Below are 20433 nucleotides of genomic sequence, written 5' to 3' on the forward strand. Positions count from 1 at the left end.
AAATTCACAAATTATATAAGAAGGTGGGTAAACACGTGAAGTGAAAGAAATTGTTTGGTGCAAGTGTGCAACTCCATTATTGAGGGGGCAACCTCTTACAGCTTTTGTGGGCAATTTAATTAAAGTTCTTCATTAAAAAATATATTAATTATATTAAAAAAATATATAATTGACTTATTATTTCTTTGATGCAACGTGTCGACCACGTGATCAGTTATCATTCTTGTGCTCTTTCCATGTTTTGCTCTACTTTTTATTTTCGCTATATTTATAAATGTATTTTTAAAATTAATGAATTAAATATCCAAATTTATTTTAAAATAAAAAATTAAAATGATGTTATAAATTTTAAAAGTTGTATAATAAAAGAATTCATTAACCAAATTTTGGTACCGTACGTCCGAACAAAATATCATCGAACAACACCCTCTTATTGATTAAAAAAATCGGGGTTTGATCGAAATATTTTATATAATTTAGCTTTTTTTTATATCTTTTTTTTTAATAATTAATTCGACTTGACTGCTCCTCCACATGCAAAGCATGATCCGGAGCGTTCAAGGATTTTTTAGTTTCAACTTTCAACAAATTTCCAATAAAGGGTGGTTTAAAATATTATGAAAAAGCCCCTTAACTATAAGATATTATGCAATAGCCTACTCATTTTATTCTCATATTAAATGATAATTTTTAAGAAAACTTTCTTAATTGTTTTGATTTAAAATTTTGACTTTATTTGAAATTTTTAATTGAACGTTTGGTGACATTAACAAATTTCTTAGCTATAAGCAATTAATAATTAATAAAATTATTCTAATGTAATATGTAATTGATTGTATGAATCAATCAGAGGAGGCCATTTCAATTGGAATATACTTGAGGGACCTCAATACATTTTTACCAAAAATAAAAAAAAATAAAAGAAAAAATAAACCCAGTAGCTTCAACTTCTAAACTACATCGATTTATCATTCAAAAGGGGCAAAATTTACCTTCAAAATCACATATAATAATCCAAAAATTCCTCTTTTTCTCAAAAAAAAAAGGGAAAAATCTAAAAATTTCTAAATCTCCACTTCGCTGCTAATCGTTGCATCTCTCCTTTTCTTTTTCCGACAACAAAGAGAAAAGCTACAGAGGAAAAAGTTTGAAGTTTTAGACTTGTATCGAAGAAGAAGAAGAAGCCAAAAAAAAAAAAAAAATCCCATTTTATCTCTTTTTCTTTTGATTCCTCTACAATTTCAATCTCTGTAGCAGTTAAAGAAGACCCAGGAGCCCAATTGCTCCATGGAGCAGTTTTCCTTTCTCATAAATGAGGCTCCTTTATGGAGTTTGAGATGGGTGTTGTGAATAGGAGGGCTCCAAATTTTGATCTTTTGGGGATCTAAAGTGGGAGGAGGAGAGGAGGGGATCGAGATTGTAAATAATGAGCTTTAAGAGTAGAGGAGGAGGAGGAGCAATTGGGGGAGGAGAGGCTTCTTCTTTTCGGGGCACTGTGTCTAGGAAATGGGCCTTGTTGCTTTGCCTTGGGAGCTTTTGCCTTGGCCTCCTCTTCACTAACAGGTTCTAAAGTTGCCCTTTTTTGTTTCATCCAATTTGCGCCTGTTTTGATCTAAAATGTTGTTATTTGTGCTTAATTTGATATGTTTGTTGCTTGTTCTGGTGAAACTTGAATTGGGTTTTTTGGGCTTGTTCAGATTTTGTGGACTTCTATGATAAGAATGTAGGTTTAGGTTTTTCTGATCCTTTATGGATCAGTAATTCACGTTGCCCCTTTTGTTTCATCCAATTTGAGCCTGTTTTGATCTAAAATGTTGTTTTTTCTGCTTAATTTGATATGTTTGTTGCTTGTTCTTGTGAAACTTGAATTGGGGTTTTAGGGGTTGTTGAAATGTTGTTGATTTCTATGATAAAGAATGTAGATTTGGGGTTTGGATCCTTATGGATCAGTAAATCTTATATAAGGGTATAAAAGATCTTTTTCTTATATGGATTAGTAAGTTTGAGTCCTTGCTCCCAGATAGAGAGGGAAGAGTCTACTAATGGAAGATCTGGTGAATTGAGAGGTAAATTTTGCTGAGTTTTGTAGCACTTTCGTTCAAAGAGGAAGCACTTCTCAGTTGATGATTTGATAGCACTTGAATTGGGTTTTTTTTTGGCTTTGTTACCACAATGAAATTAAGATATGCATTTACTCGACTGCGTAACAAAAATTGGGGACTCTTATATTTGCAACTTTTATGCATTGCAAGTGGTATATGTGCTTCAACTTATTTGCATTAGCTGTTAGAGGAATAAAAGTGCAATTTAGCTTACTAATCTTCAAAAGGTGGAAACAGGATGTGGACGATCCCCGAACCAAAAGATATTATCCGGAGAACAGGGACCGAAGGAGAGAAGATGAACCTCGTAGATGGCGATTGTAGTACAAAAAGTGTGAGTTTTGTTAGTTTTTCTATTTTTATTCGTGCAATGTTATGGTTCTGTAGAAGAATTTGTTGGTTTAAATCATGATGCACAATCTTGTTGTCCCCTGATCAAAAATGAAGTTTATGTGTAAAATTATTGTTTAGTTCTCCCAAAATTTTGTTAATTATGTTTTTTTTTTCTAATATGATGGTTTATTTTTTTAAAAAATTTTTTTTGCCTCTTGTTAGATTGGCCAGAAGCGAGAGCACAAGGACGTTCTCGGTGAAGTTTCAAGGACCCATCATGCTATACAGTAAGATTTTTGTGTTCGAATCGACTTATCACTAAGTTGTTAGTTATCTTGAATAATTACTCGTTTCGATCCAGTGAGCAATTATAATTTTTATATGCAGGACACTCGACAAAACAATCTCAAACCTAGAAATGGAATTAGCTGCCGCAAGGGCCACGCAAGAGTCCATACTCAGCGGCTCCCCATTATCGGAAAATGTAGATGCTCTCGAATCAACCGGGAAGCAGAAATTTTTTATGGTTGTAGGCATAAATACTGCTTTTAGCAGCCGCAAAAGAAGAGATTCAGTTCGCGCTACTTGGTTGCCTCAAGGTTTGAAACTTTTCCTTCACTTCTTATTTGTCTGTCGCTTTCCTCATTTAACGCACCACTAAAAGAAAATTGTGATTAACTAAAACAGGCGAGAAAAGAAAGAAGCTGGAGGAAGAGAAGGGCATTATCATCCGCTTCGTCATAGGTCACAGGTGTGGAGGAGTAAAACATTCCAGCTTGCTGTTTCCATTTTTGTAGAACGTTAAATTTGTAATATTTATTCTGACCGTTTGGTATCTTCACATAGTGCGACTCCAGGTGGAATACTGGATAAGGCAATTGAAGCAGAAGGCAGGAAACATGGGGACTTCATGAGACTCGTAAAATTTTCTCTCGGTTATTTGCAATACTAATCCCTGAGCTTTTAGTCCAGCTTCATTCGATCCTGGCGCTTTTAATTTGGACATTCGATTTCATCCCTAACCATACTTATTCGTAAACTTCTTTAGGATCACGTCGAAGGGTATCTTGAACTATCTGCGAAGACCAAGATATACTTTGCTACAGCTGTGTCCATGTGGGATGCAGAGTTCTACATCAAAGTAGATGATGATGTACATGTAAATATAGGTGCGAGACCAATTTGCTTTTGCCAGCCTCTTTATTGGCCGATTTAAGATTTTTTTTTTTTTTTTTTTTATAGATGCATCTGATTTGTATCTAACAGATCGATTCTGCATATCCAACTGATTCGTATTATAGGTTATTCTCCAATCTAAATTTGATAGGAATTTATCAATGCAATATTAAAGCTCAACACCTTATAAATGGCATGCCATGCCGTGCGGGCCAAATTTCTACCAACCTTTTCTCTCGATGTTATATCTCTTCATTTCCAGTGGGTAACATCGCCTGTCGCATGGTTATTACTTCCAGTTTCTTACCAACTAAAATGAATAACCTGTGAACAATCAGATCTTCTAACTATGATGATCTGTTGTATTGGACCATATCTATAAACTTCCGTAATGCTTTTATCCTTATATACTAATACTTCCACTTGCCAAACCATTGCAGCTACTCTTGGAAATACTTTGGCAAGGCACCGTTCAAAGCCTCGTGTTTATATTGGATGCATGAAATCCGGTCCTGTTCTAGCGCGAAAGTAAGCATTTACCAAATAATGTATATGTACAGCGAATGATGTAGAGTTGCATATACTATACATTATGTGTGTATATTTATGTTTAAAGCCTTGTTTTTATGTGCGCAACTTTTGTTGATCAGGGGGGTGAGGTATCATGAACCTGAGTACTGGAAATTTGGAGAGGAAGGAAACAAGTATTTCCGCCACGCTACTGGTCAGCTATATGCAATTTCAAAAGATCTGGCGATATACATATCCAACAACCAGTATGCTTTCTTTTTTAATATGTTATTTATCGCCGTAACAAAAACTGCTAATTGTTGTTCAATTCACCTCAGGCATATGCTCCACAAGTACGCTAATGAGGATGTGTCGTTGGGGTCGTGGTTCATTGGATTAGATGTGGAACATATCGATGACCGGAGACTGTGTTGTGGTACTCCGCCTGGTAAAGTGTTAAATCTTTCATGTAACATGTTTAAATCATCTTTAGTAGCTGTTTCGAGTAAAAACTCAGAAACGTTACGAAACGAGGCTATTGTTCTCTATGTTTGAGAAAACATATTGTGGCGTATCTTTTCTGCTTCAGGAACAAAATAATGCATCTGCCGACAATCTTGCATTTTCGAATAAGCTATAAATATCGTGTGATTTGTTACATTTCGGTCAATAAACTGAAACTAATCGAGAAAACAATACATGTCTCCAGACTGCGAGTGGAAAGCTCAGGCCGGCAACATCTGTGTTGCCTCGTTCGATTGGAGCTGCAGCGGCATATGCAACTCTGCTCAGAGGATAAAAGAAGTTCATCAGCGGTGCGGCGAAGGTGAAAGCGCTCTCTGGAGTGCAGTCTTCTGATTGAAATACATCAAGCAGAAATTTTTGGAAAGAAAACATCTCGAAAAGTCGTACTCTTTATAAGGTCAATGTGCAAAGGCTAAAATGCAGTTTATTCCCCGGGATATATCTAGTTCTGAATGCTCACAGAACTGCCAAGATCTGCACTCAGTTGGTCATTTTGCGCGCATAGTTTTGTTACTGTCGGCCCCTGTGGATGCAATTATTGTATCACTCAGTGCGGTAAAACGCTTGCGGATATATCTGAAGGGCTTAAACTGCATTCTAGCCATGTGTGAATGGTATACAAGGTGTATGTATTTGCTGTTTTAGTTTCCTGTTAGAAAAGATCCCTAGAAGAGGAAAGGAAACAGTATAGAAATATATATGTAGAGAGGGAGAGGGAGAGGCTGTGCTCTTCCCCCACATTCTTTGCTCATTGATGGAAAAGCCATTTTTATGATCAAATTCTCATTGAACATTCTAATTGATGGCTTATTTGTAACACAATTAATCCTAATGTCTCTCTAGATTCTTTCTTTTCTTTGTTTATGAAATGTGGAAGTTTCTTGGCCCATCTAAAGCTAATGTAGAGAGCCAAGATTGCTGTTGTTGTTGTTGTTGTTGTTGTTGTTTTAATTAATTTTAGTTTACAAAGTAATAAGCCCTATCTATACACACTGCACTAATCTCATGTTTGGGCTTGGCATATAGGATTAAGCAATTATCATATCCAATCTCAAATAAATGTATATACCACATAAAATTTATATCCCAATCAATTTGTTTGAATCATATAAAATAATAAAAATGTGATTAAAAATAATAAAATAATTTTTACATTAAACTGATGTCAAAAAAAAATTATTTTATGTTCTAAATATTTAATGAGATAATATTATTGCCATGAAAAATAGCTGTTATTATTATTATTATTTGGGCAGACCTCATCCCAAACCTCTTCAAAAGCCAGTCAGATATATAATTTTTTTCTCAAAAAGTGGGGATTAAATTATCCCTTTCTAGTTTAGTTCTCTTGAAAAAAAATCTTAAAAAATAATTTATGACTGAAAAATATATTTTTATAATTTTTTTTAAAAATAATTTTTACAAATTTTTTTAAGAAACCAAATACCTCTTCAGGAAATGGACACACAGAGAATCAAAATCTAGCCCCTCTTGGTGGGGCAATTCAGGTACTAGCAAACTATATTATAATATTATAAAAAAGAAAAAGAAAAGCTTTTTTTTTTTTTGAGAGAGAGAGAGAAAGTTAACATGCTATCTATTTTTTTTTTTAAAAATAATTTTAGATGAAAATATAAAATAACTAGATTTTAAATTTAAAATTTTAAATATTAATCATCAAATTTTTTACAACTTTAGCTAGAAAAACAAATAATTTCAACCTAACACTCTTGAATCTTGATGGTGCATAATAACACTTTCCAAAACATACCTTGGGGAGTGTGGAGCCACCATCCACCTTTCTGCATCAGGAGATGCCACACTACACACTGCATAATTGCTCCTGAAAAAAGGCCATTTCCCCCACTTTTGGTAATAACTCACACCCACCCACCCACCACTTTTCTCTATCAAACACTCAAAGCTGCTTTTGAAGAACCCACACCACACCTTTCCTCTTAACCCTTTTTTGTACACCCTTCTTCTTCTTCTTCTTCTTCTACCACTTCTGTCTCTCACTTTGATTCTCTTTGAGCTTGCCAAAAAAGAAAAAAAAAAAAAAGGAAAAAAAATAAGAAGATGAAGGAAGAAGCTAATGAACCCTTCAAATTTGTAGAGATGGCCCTTAGGATTTGTGTAGTCCCACTCACTGTGGCCTCAATACTAGTAATGGCTACAAATAAGCAGGAGAGTGATACATATGGGAAGGTGGAGTACAACAATCTAACAGGCTTCAAGTAAGATCCGGATCTTACTAGCTTTCTTTTCTCTTTTCTCTTTTCTCTAATCTATTTATTAGTATTATTTTCCCCTTTGATCTTTTCATGTTCATGCATGCCTGCAAGCAGGTACCTGGTGTGCATCTCTGCTATTTCTGCTGGCTATGCTCTTGCTTCCACTCTCTCCTCCTTCCTCAGATTCTTCTGTAAAGAATGGGTCTTGTTTCTCTTAGACCAGGTTGGGCTCAAAATCTATCTCTACCTTGCACTACTGTTAGAGTACTAGTCCCTGTACCTGCAGTTAAAGTTGAACTTTTAATACATCCAGTACATCTATCTGGCCATCATGAAATAAATCATATGTTCCATCCATTTCATCTCATATTTCAATAATAGATTTGCTGCGCATGAATGTACAGATGGATTAGATGTGGGTTTAAACTTTTGTTTTTTTTTTAAAAAAAACTTCTTTGTTATATGAGCAGGTGGTAGCATATTTGATGGTGACATCAGGGTCTGCAGTGGCTGAGGTAGTCTATCTAGCAGAGGAGGGAGATAGAGAGGCTTCATGGAGTGAGGTGTGTTCTTACTATGGGAAGTTCTGCTACAAGACCAAGGTCTCACTGGCACTGCACTTCATGGCTTTGGTGGGTTTCATTGCTTTGTCTCTCATCTCAGCTTATAGGTTGTTCAGCAAGTTTGATGCCCCTGCAGTGGCCTCCACTGAAGTTGGGGAGGAAGGGAAGTAGAGCTTTTCTATGGTTGGTTGATTGATTGTAGAACTTCTTGTGATGGTGGTGGTTGGATATGTATGGTATACAAAAGCATCTTCAGAATCTTTAAACTGTGATGCATTCTCTTGCTTTGCTGAAGAACTGCATATTTAAGTTACAGATCATGTCTATAGATTTAACTTCAAGTTTAACATAATAATTTCTAAGTGTGGTGTATGCAATGTACAGATATAGGAGGTACATGCAATACTTTCTCAAGTAGAGTCTAGAGGTCTCACTCAGGTCTCACTCATGTCAGTGGAGGAACATGCAGCTTCAATTCAAGGGAAGTGTACAGTTCAACAGAATTGATTGAAGCATAATAGGAAATAACAAATTAGGAGAGGGAAATTTATTGTCTTTGGAGCTTTCCATAATAATTTATACCAAAATTTTATATTATTGGTGGGAAGAAAACAAAAAAAAAAATCCAAGAATAGAATGCATAAGTTGAACTTTCCTGAAGGTTACCACCAGGAACAATAAATATGGCAGTCGAACTTGGTGTTTAGTTACTGCTGTAGATATATTATCGGGTCGGATCAAGATAACCATCACCTACATTGCAACTAATTTAATTGCCACATCATCTCAAGAGTACAAAAAAAAAAAAAAAAAAGTTAACCATGATCATCATCATTCTCAAGATGTCTGTCAAAAAATAAACAAAATTTTCTGGAAATTTGTGAACACTGCAGTTTCATTCCATCCACCATTCACTTTTAACAAATAGAATACTGATGAAATTAGTGATCTTCAACTCAAACTATCACATCATTCTCAGGAAGGTCAGGGTAAATATGGCATTGCAGCTAATCTAGCCAGGGCTTCATCTCAGGAGTATAAAAAATTAACAATCACATCATTCTCAAGATGCCTACAAAAAATTTAAACAGAACTTGCTGGAAATATGTTAACAGATCCTGTGTGAGCACTGCAGGATTGTCATTTAAACCCAGTGATGTCTTTTGGTCACACTTACAATTCACTTATTAACAAATACATCTAGAAGTATAATAACAATCATCATAAACTACAAACTGGAGATTCTGCTCTTGGAAAGTGAAAATGTATGCAAGCTCCTCAGCTAGAGACTATTTCGAAATCAGTTCTCCATCTTTTTATTCACTTCACTCGGATTGAATTGGAGTTACATTGAAATTAACAACTCTATTAAGTATTAAACCGCTAAAAGTTTCGTCAAGCAACTCTACTTAAAACATTCAGAACAATAAAATTTGAAGAATCAGAATCCTCAATTTAATTGTTAGAAATAAATTAAAGTATTAAGTTAAAATTGTTTCAATTAAAATAGTTGAAGAGGCCTTTCAAAATGGCCTACAGATAAGGGAGGTCCCTGAACTTGTCAACAACCCTGTACAAAGTTTGCAATTTTCATAGACTCACCAGTATTAACATAAAGACACAGAAAAGTAAAGAGTCAAATCATCATGAAAAACTACTTCAAAATTATAGTATTAAATAGTTTCAAGTTATACTTTCAAGTTATACTATAGAAAGATTTCTACAGCTGAGACAACCTAAGAAGCTAGGGTGACTAATAAAGAATATACAAAACTATTACTATTATTATCCACTAAACTACATCCTATGCATCAAGGGGAACCGAATGTGTTTTCACCGCTGTATGTCATGTAAAGAAAACCATCTTCATCTTTGTTGTCCTCATAAATTTTAGACATCGCTGCGGCTGCAACGGAAAGTTGAGTTAGAAAATAGAAAAGAACAACTATATGACAGTATTTGAATTCTTTATCATTTCTAACCTGTGGGTGGCAACGTATCCTTCACGAAAATAAAGATGGCTTTCCCCGAACTAAGCTTAATCCGCATCCGCACGACGTGGACAAACTGGCCAACTGTTGTATCTGCAGGAATTAGGAACCTATGTAGCCACAAATGTTAGTCTAAACATCAAACTGTGAATACGCAGAAAGTGCAGAGTAATTATACACTGAAACCAACATTTATGAGCAAAAGAGTTTGAACTTTCTTTACGACATTCGAACCAATATTTGATAACTCACACAGTCAAGTTACAAGAATGTAAAGTTTATACTATGAACCAAAATTTGTACCAAACATTTTCTTATTCTAATTCACTCCATATATACTGCTATTTTTGAGAGCAATGATAACCTAAACACATTGTTATCGTATAATATTCCGAAAAAAAAAAAAAAGCATCAGCTATAAACCAAACATCTATAAAAGAACTATTCATATCTACACAAAGTTACTTGTATTTTCCTTCGCCAATTGACATGACTTCTCAAAGGATGTTGGCCAATGGATATTTCACATTCAATTCAATCACCTTTAGTTACATAAATCTAGTTTGCTCTTCTATTAATTTGAGAACTCCAAGATTAGATGATAATAAGTACAAAATTCAAATGGAAGTGTACTGTTATAAAAAGCAGTTCATGGCTCCGAATGAACTCAACAGATATTGGTTCACGCTGTTGCGCAATCAAATTCACAGCAGACAACTACAGCAATCGAAGATAACAAGGAAAGGCAATTACAGCATCACAACATCTCCCAATTGCTTGCGCAACAAAGAAAATATATGAAGTTACATGAAAGCAAAACAAGCAACTTCAATCATAACCTCTAACCAGTATGCAGTCTACAACATACCAACTTTTAAAGCAAGACTAAAGATAAAAAAAGAAGATTTAATACTAAGTCTTAGGAGATGGTCAGAACAAGTAATAATATAGATAAGAACCTACTTTTTCTTATTGATATCCGGTACATCGCTCCTTCCAGCCTTTTCGAGAATCACCTACAGTAAACCATAGAAATTATATGCATAAGAATCACATACAATGTCATTAAAAGAAGGTTCTTCTTCTTCTTAACTCGCAAAAAGAGAAAAAAGAAGGTTCTTACAGGAATTCTACCAGGATACTTCCCTCTGATAAGAGCAGCTTCTGCCACTCTCATTTCTGAAATTAATTGCAAAGTTTAAAGTCAGCGCCAGAAAAGTTACTCAATTACAGAGAAGACTCATTTTAGTTACATAAATCAAATTTGATGATGATTCATCTAATGTTAAAGAAGTAATCTACAATATGAAAAGAGCCTATATGCAAAATATCATGACTTTTAAAAATACATAACTTAGACATCTAGTAGGCCTAAAATTCAGCAAAATTGACTGATTAGTAGAAAATAAAATTTCAAAATTTATGATTTTTAATATAGACATCATAGAACAAATCAAATGATTAAATTCTAGTTTCAAGACTTATATGATAGGATTTTGAGGGCATGGCGCGCGGTGCACCAGGCACATACAACTTATCTATAGTTGAGGGTGTCCCTGTATATTTATCATAAAATGTGAAAAATATATGAGTCTATTCATAAAACACAGACACACAAAGGAAAAAAGAAAAAAAATTATGCAATAAATCATGTAATAAGGTGACCATTTAAGATTGGTTAATACATATCTCTCACCCCAAAGATAAATCTTTCATTACAAAACCCTAAATTTAAATTCGTGTGTTTACTATACGAACCAACTCACGGAACAAACCCTAAGATTCAAAACTCCGTAGTGTTTGTTCAACAGATGAAATCTTTCATGACAAAGCCCTAAATTCGTGTCTTTTGTTATACGAATCAACGCATGGAACGAAACCCTAAGGTTCAAAAATCCTGTAATTTTTCCTCAAATTCCTAATTCGAGGAAGGACAAAAAAAAACAAAAACAAAGATCAAATATTTCATTACAAAACCCTAAATTTCTGTGTTTGTTATTCCACGAATCAATTTCACGGAAACAAAAACCTATGATTCAAAATTTCTCTAATCTTTCCTCAAAACCCAACTGTGATGATTAAAAAAAAATCGAAAAGGGGATGAAACGTACCAAAGGGACGCTCGATCTTGTACGAACTCATCGCCATTGCTCGATTAATTCCTACAGTGATTCCCCAAAAACACAATACAATCACAACATTAATCCAAGAACCAAATAATATAATCGAAAAAATAAGGGTAAAAAAAGGAAAAAAGTAGATCGAGGAGCGATTTTGTTAGGGATTTTTAGAAAGGGAGAAGAGAACGCACCGAAAATATCAGAGATTATTATTAATTAATGAGGAAAAAAAAGTGAATGTTTAGGGTTTATATTTTTTTTATTGTTAGGAATAATATATAGGGAGATTTTTATTTATTTATTTATTTATTTATTTTTGTGGATCATATCCTAATCCAAATAAACTGGTAAATGGATTATCTTTGAAATTTTAAAATTTAAAATTTTTAAAAGATTAAATTAGACTATCAGGTTTTGTTTATCGAGAATTTTATCTCGAGCTTTTTGTAAAGCCCAATTCAAATACTATTCAAATTCGAAACTACTAGATTCCAATTTGAATTTTTAGTTTAAAATCTCAAATATAAAATTAGTTCAAATAAAATTCCAAATCTTTTTGTCCCCATTCTTGTTAGTGCCTACGAAAAATCTAACCAAGTTAAAGACCAAATTGGAAAAAAAAATTATGCAAATTACAAAATAATTACTATCATAAATAGCCCCCTAAGCTTTAAATTTTTCTAATTAGCATTTTGTTAAATTCCAATTCCTTTGATCAACTTTTTCTAGCCAATTAATTACAAATATTTTATAATTTTATAAATTTTTTAGTTTTGTTGGTAAAAATCACTTAATTATAAAAATATTTTTTAATAACAAAATATTTATCTAAAAAATTTTGATAAGATTATTTGGCCAAATAATATATAATTCTAACAAACTCACAAAAATTTTGACAATCTGTAAAACAAACATAACAACTAAATAAAAATTTATACAACCCACATAAATCCCAACAATCCATCTAAATATTCCACAAATGACAAAAATAATCTAAAATTTTTTAAACACGGTGAATAATATACCGATTTCAAAATCTGATTGAACACAGTAAATAATTTATTGTCTTTCACTAGTTTGAAAATTAAAATTCTTATAAGGTTGTTTCGTAAATTATAAAATTTTTAAGGATCAATTAAAAAGAAAAATCCCATGACATGACATAAGAGATGTTTTATTACAATTTTATCAAGTTTTTAATTTATAGAATTTTTTTTTATAATGAAGATTTTTAATTTTAAATATTGACACCAAGCCCTATGCAGGGAATGGTAAAAGCCCAAAAACCTCTTCCTAAGAAAAAGCCCTTATTTAACTTAAGAGCTACAACTTACATAATAATATCAATTAATTTGGCTTGTGCACACTAATTCTAAGTTAAATTAATCTTAGCACAACCTTATAGAGGGGAAGGATTATGGAAAAGTAAAATATTGTCCACCTAGTAGAGTTGATCAGACTCAATAAATCTCTTACTAATTCAGAGTTTCTGTAAAGAATAAGTAGATTATACTCTAATCTTATCTAGGCTTTATAAGATTCCAAAAAAACGTACGTAGGATGTGTTAAGCAACAACAAATAGTATCAGCGCAGCTATCGAAAGCTCAATTTGCAGTTCTTTATCGTTGATGTATCTTTTCATGCACTCCCACAAATTTTTAACAAATCTTTATTAAGAAGCATTTAGGTTTAGTGTTTTTTATAATTAACTCAAATCTTTGATTAGCTGGAGAAAATCAAGTGCATGTTCCCTTCCAAAGTATTAAATACTCAATCCACCTCCATTTCATATTTGTTGGTTGGTGACCAACACATGGTTTGATGGTAAAGGAACATATATATATATATATATATAGAATCTGAATTAGTTCTTGCCGATACCGAGTGAAACATAAGAAAGCAGGCCATAGGCGCACTTTTTTTAAGACCTTTATTTCATTTTATTTTACTTGTATTTTTTTAACTTTAAAATTTTTCTCTTTAATGAAATGATATATGACAAGAACCTTTGATTATTGTTTTACTTCAAAAAAAATTAGTTAATTAGCTTAATTTTCTTTTGTAGCTTCATATATTTTAATATCAAAATTCCTTCTTAATACAGTGATGAAATTTTTTTAATACTATTCCCTTTCTATTTCTTATCAGATCGATTATTAATCTATTTAAAACTTGTGCGTCCGTCGCATAATTGTATAAATTTTTACTTATTATTTTTGTAGTTTCTTTCATTACTATTCCTGTTTCCAACTATATTGATTTTTTTTAGTATACAGCAGATATTAAGGTGATGGATTTAATTAAATTCAATTAGTAAACAAATAATCAGATCAAATGCATCTCTCTTAGAGTTTAGTTTATATAGTTAATCTTTTTTTTAGTAGATAATTTATGTAGTTAATCAGATATTTATCCACATGCATGGGCTTGCAATTTAAGGCAAATATTGCCCTAGCTAGGAAGTTATCTTTATGAATATTATTATTATAATAATAATGACAGGGTGGAAAAATTCATTTTATATATATACATGAAGAATAATTAATCATGTTATAACCTAATCATTGGAATCATCAGATAATAAATAAATCTACACATAGTTGGCTAATATTTTATCAGATATTTATGTACAATTCTCAACATTCCATGTAACAAGTTGCTTAGTAGAGTATTTTATGTATTATTATTCTAATGAATAGAGTATTCAAATTAAATCTGGTAACCTGAATTAGTTGTACACCAGCAAATTAAGCCACTCCAAAATATTATTTAATAGTACTAATATTTTTTATTCCTTGTAATTAGATAATAATGGGCTCATTATTCTAAATTATTTTATTGGTTGAAACCATAATTGGTACTTATGGATCACAAACAGATTGATTAATTTATATACTTTTTTTAATATTGATAGACAATTACCAGTTTAATATTTTTTTTTTTTCAGTTTTGCATCATAAAGTGGGTTTTAAATTGTTTTTTTAATTATCTTGACCATATCCTAGCTTCAAATTGACACTTTAATTAACATAATATCAAAGCTAAGTCCATTTTAGAGAAGAATAATAATGAATGAAGTAGATAATGTACTATTTTTTTTAAAAAAAAAAGATATTTTCCATTAGTTTTTTGAAGCATATTTGGCAAACAAAATTTTAACTTTTATGAATATTAACCTCATGTCAGATATACTACAATAAAAATAGTGTATAGCGATATTTTTAAATATTGGTATAGGTTAAAAAAGTATTGTTGTCTAAATTATGGACATTTTTTAAAAGTATTGCTATATATGGAGTCGCTATATATAGGGCCGTCTTAATATTTGGTACACATTCCTCCAGCAACTCGTGGCAAAGGGACACGTGGCGATCGTAGTCTTTTACGATCCCTGCGAGATTCTCGAGGCCAAACTCTAGCCGCCGAAACCCTATCTCGTTGGCTGCGACGGAGAAGGAGGAGAAGAGGAGATGGTAATGAATTTTTTTTTTTTAGTTCTAATCGTGCCGAATGGGCTGGGTGGGATTGGTGTTTTTGATTGTATTGGATTTTATATTTAGATTTTTGAAGATTTTTTTAAAAAATTAACATAAATAGAACACTTACATAAAAATATTCCAAAAATATATGTCTATAATATAATTCTATTGCAGTGATAAAAGCAAAAATATTTGATTTAATTTCTTCCTAGCCTTTTAAGATTGTAACAAAATTTGATTCACAACTTTTCTTTGTTTTCACCAACATATATAATAGCCTTATTATAGTATTATTTGTGTCACATGGTAATAAGACTAAACACATATATAATTTCATTTGATTCAATTGAGTTTGTATAATGAGTTCGCACCAAGAACTAATTATATCTAATTAATATATGTCAAAAGAATATTAAAAATAGATAAAATTTTTGAGTTGGCTATTCGATTTCTTAAAATGTTGATTTTACTATCCAACCTTTTAACTTATTTTATTTGAACTAGTTAATAATATTTTGACTTTAAAAATTCAAATTACTTACCTACTCTAATAATTTAATAGCTGCCAAAATTATTATGAAGTACACATATTTAAAGTTTAAAGCTAAGATGTTATCGACTTATGCAAATCAAATAAATTGAAAGATCAGATAATTAATTTAAAATAGACCATAATTCAGATAAATTTTATACATTTCGACTAAATTAAAAGTTTTAATATATATATATATATTAAATATAAAAATTCTGATCTATATATAAATTTTTTTGCCATCCATGTCAGGTTAGCCGAACCGTCGAATCTACCAGAAACATCACCAAACACTTTAATTCCCACATAAAAAAGTGTTTGCATGCGTAAGCACATCACAGCCGTCCATCTGTCGAGCTTATCACCAAACGAACGGCGGATGCAGCAGCAGCATCCGCACCGAATTTAATTACATTGATGAACCCGTACGTACAGGTTTTTCAAAAATAGCACGCCATCGTATATACGTTTGTCACCAAACTAGAGTACTTACACGTGTGTTGCATAGACAAACGGATTCGGGTTCGCAGAGCTCCCACCCAAATCCATTTTGAGCGAGAAAGTAAATAAAGGTTGAAAAAAATAAATTATGGCCATTCTTATAATTCGAGACGAATTTGAGACGTGCTAAAGAAGGTAAAAAGGTTGATTCGTACTAAAATTTGCTTTGCCAAGCTTTATTTCAAATAATTCAATTCGAATTTTGTGCTGAATAAATGAATTTGTTTTGAATAAATATCTAAGAAAGAGGGGTGTATTTTTGACGGACGGATTGTAAAAGAAATAGACTAAATTACAGAAAATTTTTCTATTAATATCTATTTTTTTTACTTTTCTTTTTTGTCAGTCAAAATTTACATTTTGCCTTCTTAAAAAATAAAAAATATTCACAGAGAGGTATATTATGACAAAATAATCAAACTGCTCCTCGTCCTCTTCATCTCCTCTGCAGCCGTAGCCTCTCCTCCTCTATTTTTCGCGCCAACCTCAACTCTAGCTCCGACTCCGTTTTTTCCACATGCTCCCCTGATCCTCCAACACCCTCGCCGCTCTTTCATTTCGACGACTGTAGGGAGATAGATTGGGATGCGCGTGGACGAAAAGAGGGGCGAGTGTGAAGGTGAGGCGGCAGCAGAGGGGCGAGGGCATGTGTTGTCATGAACAGAAAGGTGGGCGAGAACGAGGCGGCGAAGGGCGAGGCAACGACCGAGGATATGTTTGTGGGTATAGATGAGAATTTCAAAGATATTTTGAGTATAAAAAATAAGATATAAACGAAACTCTAACGAAACACTAACGACGAGAGCCGAAGTAGATATTTTTATTTTTTAAGAAAGTAAAATATAAATTTTTAATTGACAATAAAAAAGCAGTGCATGTAGTAAAAGTCCCGCCGTAAGTGGATATTTTTTTATTTTTTAAGAAAGTAAAATATAAATTTTTAATTGACAATAAAAAAGCAGTGCATGTAGTAGTAATAGTGGGTTTTTTTTTTTCTTTTCATCAGAGACTTTGACTGTCTCACTTTTGTAACTTAGTTTATTAATCTAATGAATAAAGTAAGTAGCTTGATTTTTTTTTTTTCTCAAAAAAAATAATTTAGCTAAAAAAATTATTTTTACGTTTGCATCTCGAGAGAGCTCCAGAGAGAGAGAGAGAGAGAGAGCCAGGTAGGGGATGAGGGGGGTGCACAGGGAGGAGTGATGGGATGTACTTAAAACTATTCTCTGCTTCTTAGTAGGACAGTGTTACAGTAAAATAAATAAAGAGAGAAAAGAGGAAGAGAGAGAAAGGAAAGAGACAAAGCCAACACTAAAAGGAGATCTAGAGATTATTACCTAGACTTGGTCCACTGGAACTAGTGCGTTTTCCACGTTAAATTGTAACCCAAAATATCTAGTTTTGTTATTGCTTAAAATAACTCTCTCACACTTCTAATTTTTAAATTATTTAATGTTCTGGTAATTTTTTATGTGTAAACCCTCAAGTAGAGGTTATAAATTACATCCAGTGGCTCATTTTTAAGTTACATTTAACTTGATATTGAAGTAAGCAAGCTATACCTAAATAAATTATATGATATAATTAATATTATATACATATTTTTTTTTATAGTTGTAGTCTAAAGAATTTGTGTTTAGTCTATTGTGAGGTCTCAAAATTCTAATCTTTTTTACTTACGTCGAAGTAAGTTATATGTGTGTGTGTGTGTGTGTGTGTTATACGTATCTTCAGTTTATAAATTTTTGAATGAATCTAAATAAATTAAAAATATACTGAATTATGTGTTCTTGCAATGCAACAAGATATGATTTTTTTTTGAAAAACTTCAAATACACCCTATGTGGTTTTACACTTTCCCACTTTAGTATTCTGTGGTTTAAAATATATCAAGTTAGTATCCTGTGGTTTCGCACTTTCTCACTTTAGTATCCTGTGGTTTAATATTTCGTTAAATTATATATTTCGAAATGGATAATAAAAAAAAACTTAAAACCACAAGGTACTAAATTGATAAAAAAATAAAATCACAGAGTACTAACTTGATGCGCTTGAAACCACAAGATATTAAAGTGAAAAAGTGCGAAACCATAAGGGGGCATTTGAAGTTTCCCCTTTTTTTTTGTTTGGTGGCTAATGAGGTGGATCAGGTCCGGGCAATTATTTCTCCGAAACAGTAGAGAGAGAGAGAGAGAGAGAGAGAGAGAGTGAGGAGAGCCTGAGCCACCTCCATGCTTTAATAATGCCCCCAATCTCTAGCCATTCTCAGTCTCCCATAACACTTCTTAATCCACACAGATAAGAGAGAAACAGAAAGAAAACCCATTTTCCTCTCTCTCTCTCTCTCTCTCTCTCCCCCTTGGGTTTGTGGAGGAAGTGACAACAGCTCTGCAAGTCCAGTTCCGGAAGGGATAAAAGTTGCAGTTCCTCCGTACTCACTTCCACCAATCCCTTTCCACCACCTTTCCCCCCCNCTCTCTCTCTCTCTCTCTCTCTCTCTCTTGTTTCTTCCACACTCGAAAGTCTACTGTATAATACTTACACTATATTATCAGTGACAAATTAATTATATTTTTTAAAATATATATATATAATAAAAATATATTTTTATTAATTATGATGAGACAAATTATAAACTCAAAAAGAATAATTTTATTAATTAAAAATATCACGTCAGTTATATAACTGGTACATTTTAAACCTTTTCCCACTCCCACCTTTTTCTCTCTCTCTCTCTCTCTCTCTCTCTCTCTCATGCCCAAGACTCTTGGGAGCATATGGTTGGTTGTTGGAGTTTTTCACTTAACTCATCTCACCCCTCTCCCTCTCTCTCTCTCTCTCTCTCTCTCTCTATCTGTGGGCTGAGAGAGAGCCTGAAAACCAACTCATATCTAACTTTTTCTCTTTTCTTTTCTTTTTTTTTTTTTGAAGGTTTTTGGGGTTTCTGAAACCCACATCAAATCATGCATCGCAATTGATGTGTGTGTGGCATGCATCCATTTCATTTCATTTCATTTCATATCATTTTCCAGAGGCATCCCTAGTCCCCTCACCTCATCACTTGCTCTCGATCACATCTCTTTAAAAGTGTTGAAGAGAGAGAGAGAGAGAGAAAGAGAGAGAGAGAGGGGAGATTATACGGTTTTGATGCGAATGTAGATACTATTTGGAGAGAGAGCCTTTCAACTTCTTGCTTTGCTTTTAGATCCCAAAAAGAGAAAGAAGCTTTGAGCTTTTCTTTTTGGTGTAGGAATGGCTAGTTGGTATGATGAGGACGATGAGGACTTTGAGGAAGAGGTGGTGTGGGATGTGGTGAGAGAGAGGAGAGATGTGAGCCCAAAAGCCAAAAAGGCCAAAGATCTCTCCACTGCCACCTCTTCTTATTCTTCTTCATCCTCTTCCTCTACTAAAAGATTTCCCACTTCTGCTAGAATGATCCCAAGGAAGGCCACCAGCAGCAGCAGCAGCAGCAGCAGCACTGGAGCCGCAAGGCAGTCTGCTCCTGTGAACATCCCTGACTGGTCCAAGATCTACCAGCTGAATAAGAACCACCCTTCTGCCCATGATGATGATGATGAGAGCTACAGCATGGGGGGCTACAACAATGGTGGGTTGGTGGAAGAGGAAGATGATGGCAGTGAGGGTGATCTGGAGGAGGAAGGCAAAGTGCCCCCACATGAATGGCTTGCTAAGAAGATGGCCAGGACCCGAATCTCATCCTTCTCAGTCTGTGAAGGTGCAGGCAGGACACTCAAGGGGAGAGACCTCAGCAAGGTGAGGAATGCTGTTCTCACAAGAACTGGCTTCTTAGAGTAGCAGTTCCTTGAGCTGTGAGAAGAAGCAGAAGCTGCTTTTGGCTTTTTTTCCCTTCCCTTTTTTGGTTCATGCATATGGCTATAATTAGTAATGTGGATTCAGTGCTGCTTTTGGCCTCCCTTTTGTTTTTAATCTCTCTTTTATTCCATATATCTTTCTCTTCTTGTTTGGCCATGGCAGTGCTGAGATTTTGTCTTGTAGAATGGTTAAATATTAGAGTGTTCATGGATTAGAGAAATGTGGTGAGCACTTAAAAGTTCCTTTTTTGTATTGTAAGATGGATGAATGTAAATACCTGGCCCCCCACCTCCATTATATGCTTCTCCTGCTTCTTCCTTTTGTTATTTATTACTGTTTCGCCTTTGTTGATAGTATTTGAACTTATATACTCTCTCTGTGAACACTTGCATGTGCCTCCCAGGTTATTTTTCCCTGCACTCAATAATATTCAAATTAACCTGTCTCTTTATCCATACAATCATGTAAACGCATCAGAAAACATTGTTAATAAGTTTATATTATATGCAGTATTAATTAGTTAATAGATGTT

At 33.3% G+C, this 20433-nt stretch overlaps 4 protein-coding genes across 6 annotated transcripts; 3 read left to right on the forward strand and 1 right to left on the reverse strand.

Annotated features, from left to right (window-relative positions):
* LOC109713135 (probable beta-1,3-galactosyltransferase 2) lies at positions 945-5510 on the forward strand. Of its 3 annotated transcripts, none has more exons than XM_020237104.1 (11): positions 945-1563; positions 2340-2436; positions 2658-2722; positions 2823-3034; positions 3123-3186; positions 3282-3354; positions 3484-3604; positions 4052-4139; positions 4262-4335; positions 4460-4569; positions 4831-4969. In XM_020237104.1, the coding sequence occupies exons 1-10, from the start codon at positions 1427-1429 to the stop codon at positions 4519-4521; spliced, it is 993 nt and encodes a 330-aa protein (XP_020092693.1). In that variant the 5' UTR covers positions 945-1426; the 3' UTR covers positions 4522-4569; positions 4831-4969. The 3 variants fall into 3 exon arrangements, with proteins under 3 accessions (XP_020092693.1, XP_020092691.1, XP_020092692.1); XM_020237103.1 differs by having other exon boundaries at positions 946-1563; positions 4262-4387; positions 4831-5510; XM_020237102.1 differs by having other exon boundaries at positions 4262-4569; positions 4831-5510.
* On the forward strand, positions 6504-7792 carry LOC109713365 (CASP-like protein 2D1). Its single transcript, XM_020237415.1, has 3 exons — positions 6504-6883; positions 6995-7103; positions 7351-7792. The coding sequence occupies exons 1-3, from the start codon at positions 6726-6728 to the stop codon at positions 7612-7614; spliced, it is 531 nt and encodes a 176-aa protein (XP_020093004.1). The 5' UTR covers positions 6504-6725; the 3' UTR covers positions 7615-7792.
* LOC109713366 (autophagy-related protein 8C-like) lies at positions 8925-11794 on the reverse strand. The gene is made up of 6 exons (XM_020237416.1): positions 11746-11794; positions 11546-11596; positions 10558-10613; positions 10398-10450; positions 9426-9544; positions 8925-9349 (listed from the first exon to the last, which is right to left on the reverse strand). The coding sequence occupies exons 2-6, from the start codon at positions 11580-11582 to the stop codon at positions 9255-9257; spliced, it is 360 nt and encodes a 119-aa protein (XP_020093005.1). The 5' UTR covers positions 11583-11596; positions 11746-11794; the 3' UTR covers positions 8925-9254.
* On the forward strand, positions 18765-20227 carry LOC109712488. Its single transcript, XM_020236074.1, has one exon. It carries the CDS (start codon positions 19320-19322, stop codon positions 19881-19883), a length of 564 nt encoding a protein of 187 aa, XP_020091663.1. The 5' UTR covers positions 18765-19319; the 3' UTR covers positions 19884-20227.

This window comes from Ananas comosus, linkage group 7, assembly GCF_001540865.1.
Source record: "Ananas comosus cultivar F153 linkage group 7, ASM154086v1, whole genome shotgun sequence".
In the NCBI taxonomy this organism is placed as follows: Eukaryota; Viridiplantae; Streptophyta; class Magnoliopsida; order Poales; family Bromeliaceae; genus Ananas; species Ananas comosus.

Excerpts from the sequence above, each read along its gene's own strand:
- LOC109713366 (XM_020237416.1), bottom strand. The coding sequence starts at position 11,582 with ATGGCGATGAGTTCGTACAAGATCGAGCGTCCCTTTG. Across the intron at positions 10,614-11,545 it reads CAAGATCGAGCGTCCCTTTG|AAATGAGAGTGGCAGAAGCT; the intron begins GTACGTTTCATC and ends AATTAATTTCAG. Across the intron at positions 10,451-10,557 it reads AGTATCCTGGTAGAATTCCT|GTGATTCTCGAAAAGGCTGG; the intron begins GTAAGAACCTTC and ends GGTTTACTGTAG.
- LOC109713135 (XM_020237102.1), top strand. The coding sequence starts at position 1,427 with ATGAGCTTTAAGAGTAGAGGAGGAGGAGGAGCAATTGGGGGAGGAGAG. Across the intron at positions 2,437-2,657 it reads GCGATTGTAGTACAAAAAGT|ATTGGCCAGAAGCGAGAGCA; the intron begins GTGAGTTTTGTT and ends GCCTCTTGTTAG. Across the intron at positions 3,035-3,122 it reads CGCTACTTGGTTGCCTCAAG|GCGAGAAAAGAAAGAAGCTG; the intron begins GTTTGAAACTTT and ends TAACTAAAACAG.
- LOC109712488 (XM_020236074.1), top strand. The coding sequence starts at position 19,320 with ATGGCTAGTTGGTATGATGAGGACGATGAGGACTTTGAGGAAGAGGTG.
- LOC109713365 (XM_020237415.1), top strand. The coding sequence starts at position 6,726 with ATGAAGGAAGAAGCTAATGAACCCTTCAAATTTGTAGAGATGGCCCTT. Across the intron at positions 6,884-6,994 it reads AACAATCTAACAGGCTTCAA|GTACCTGGTGTGCATCTCTG; the intron begins GTAAGATCCGGA and ends GCCTGCAAGCAG. Across the intron at positions 7,104-7,350 it reads TCTTGTTTCTCTTAGACCAG|GTGGTAGCATATTTGATGGT; the intron begins GTTGGGCTCAAA and ends TTATATGAGCAG.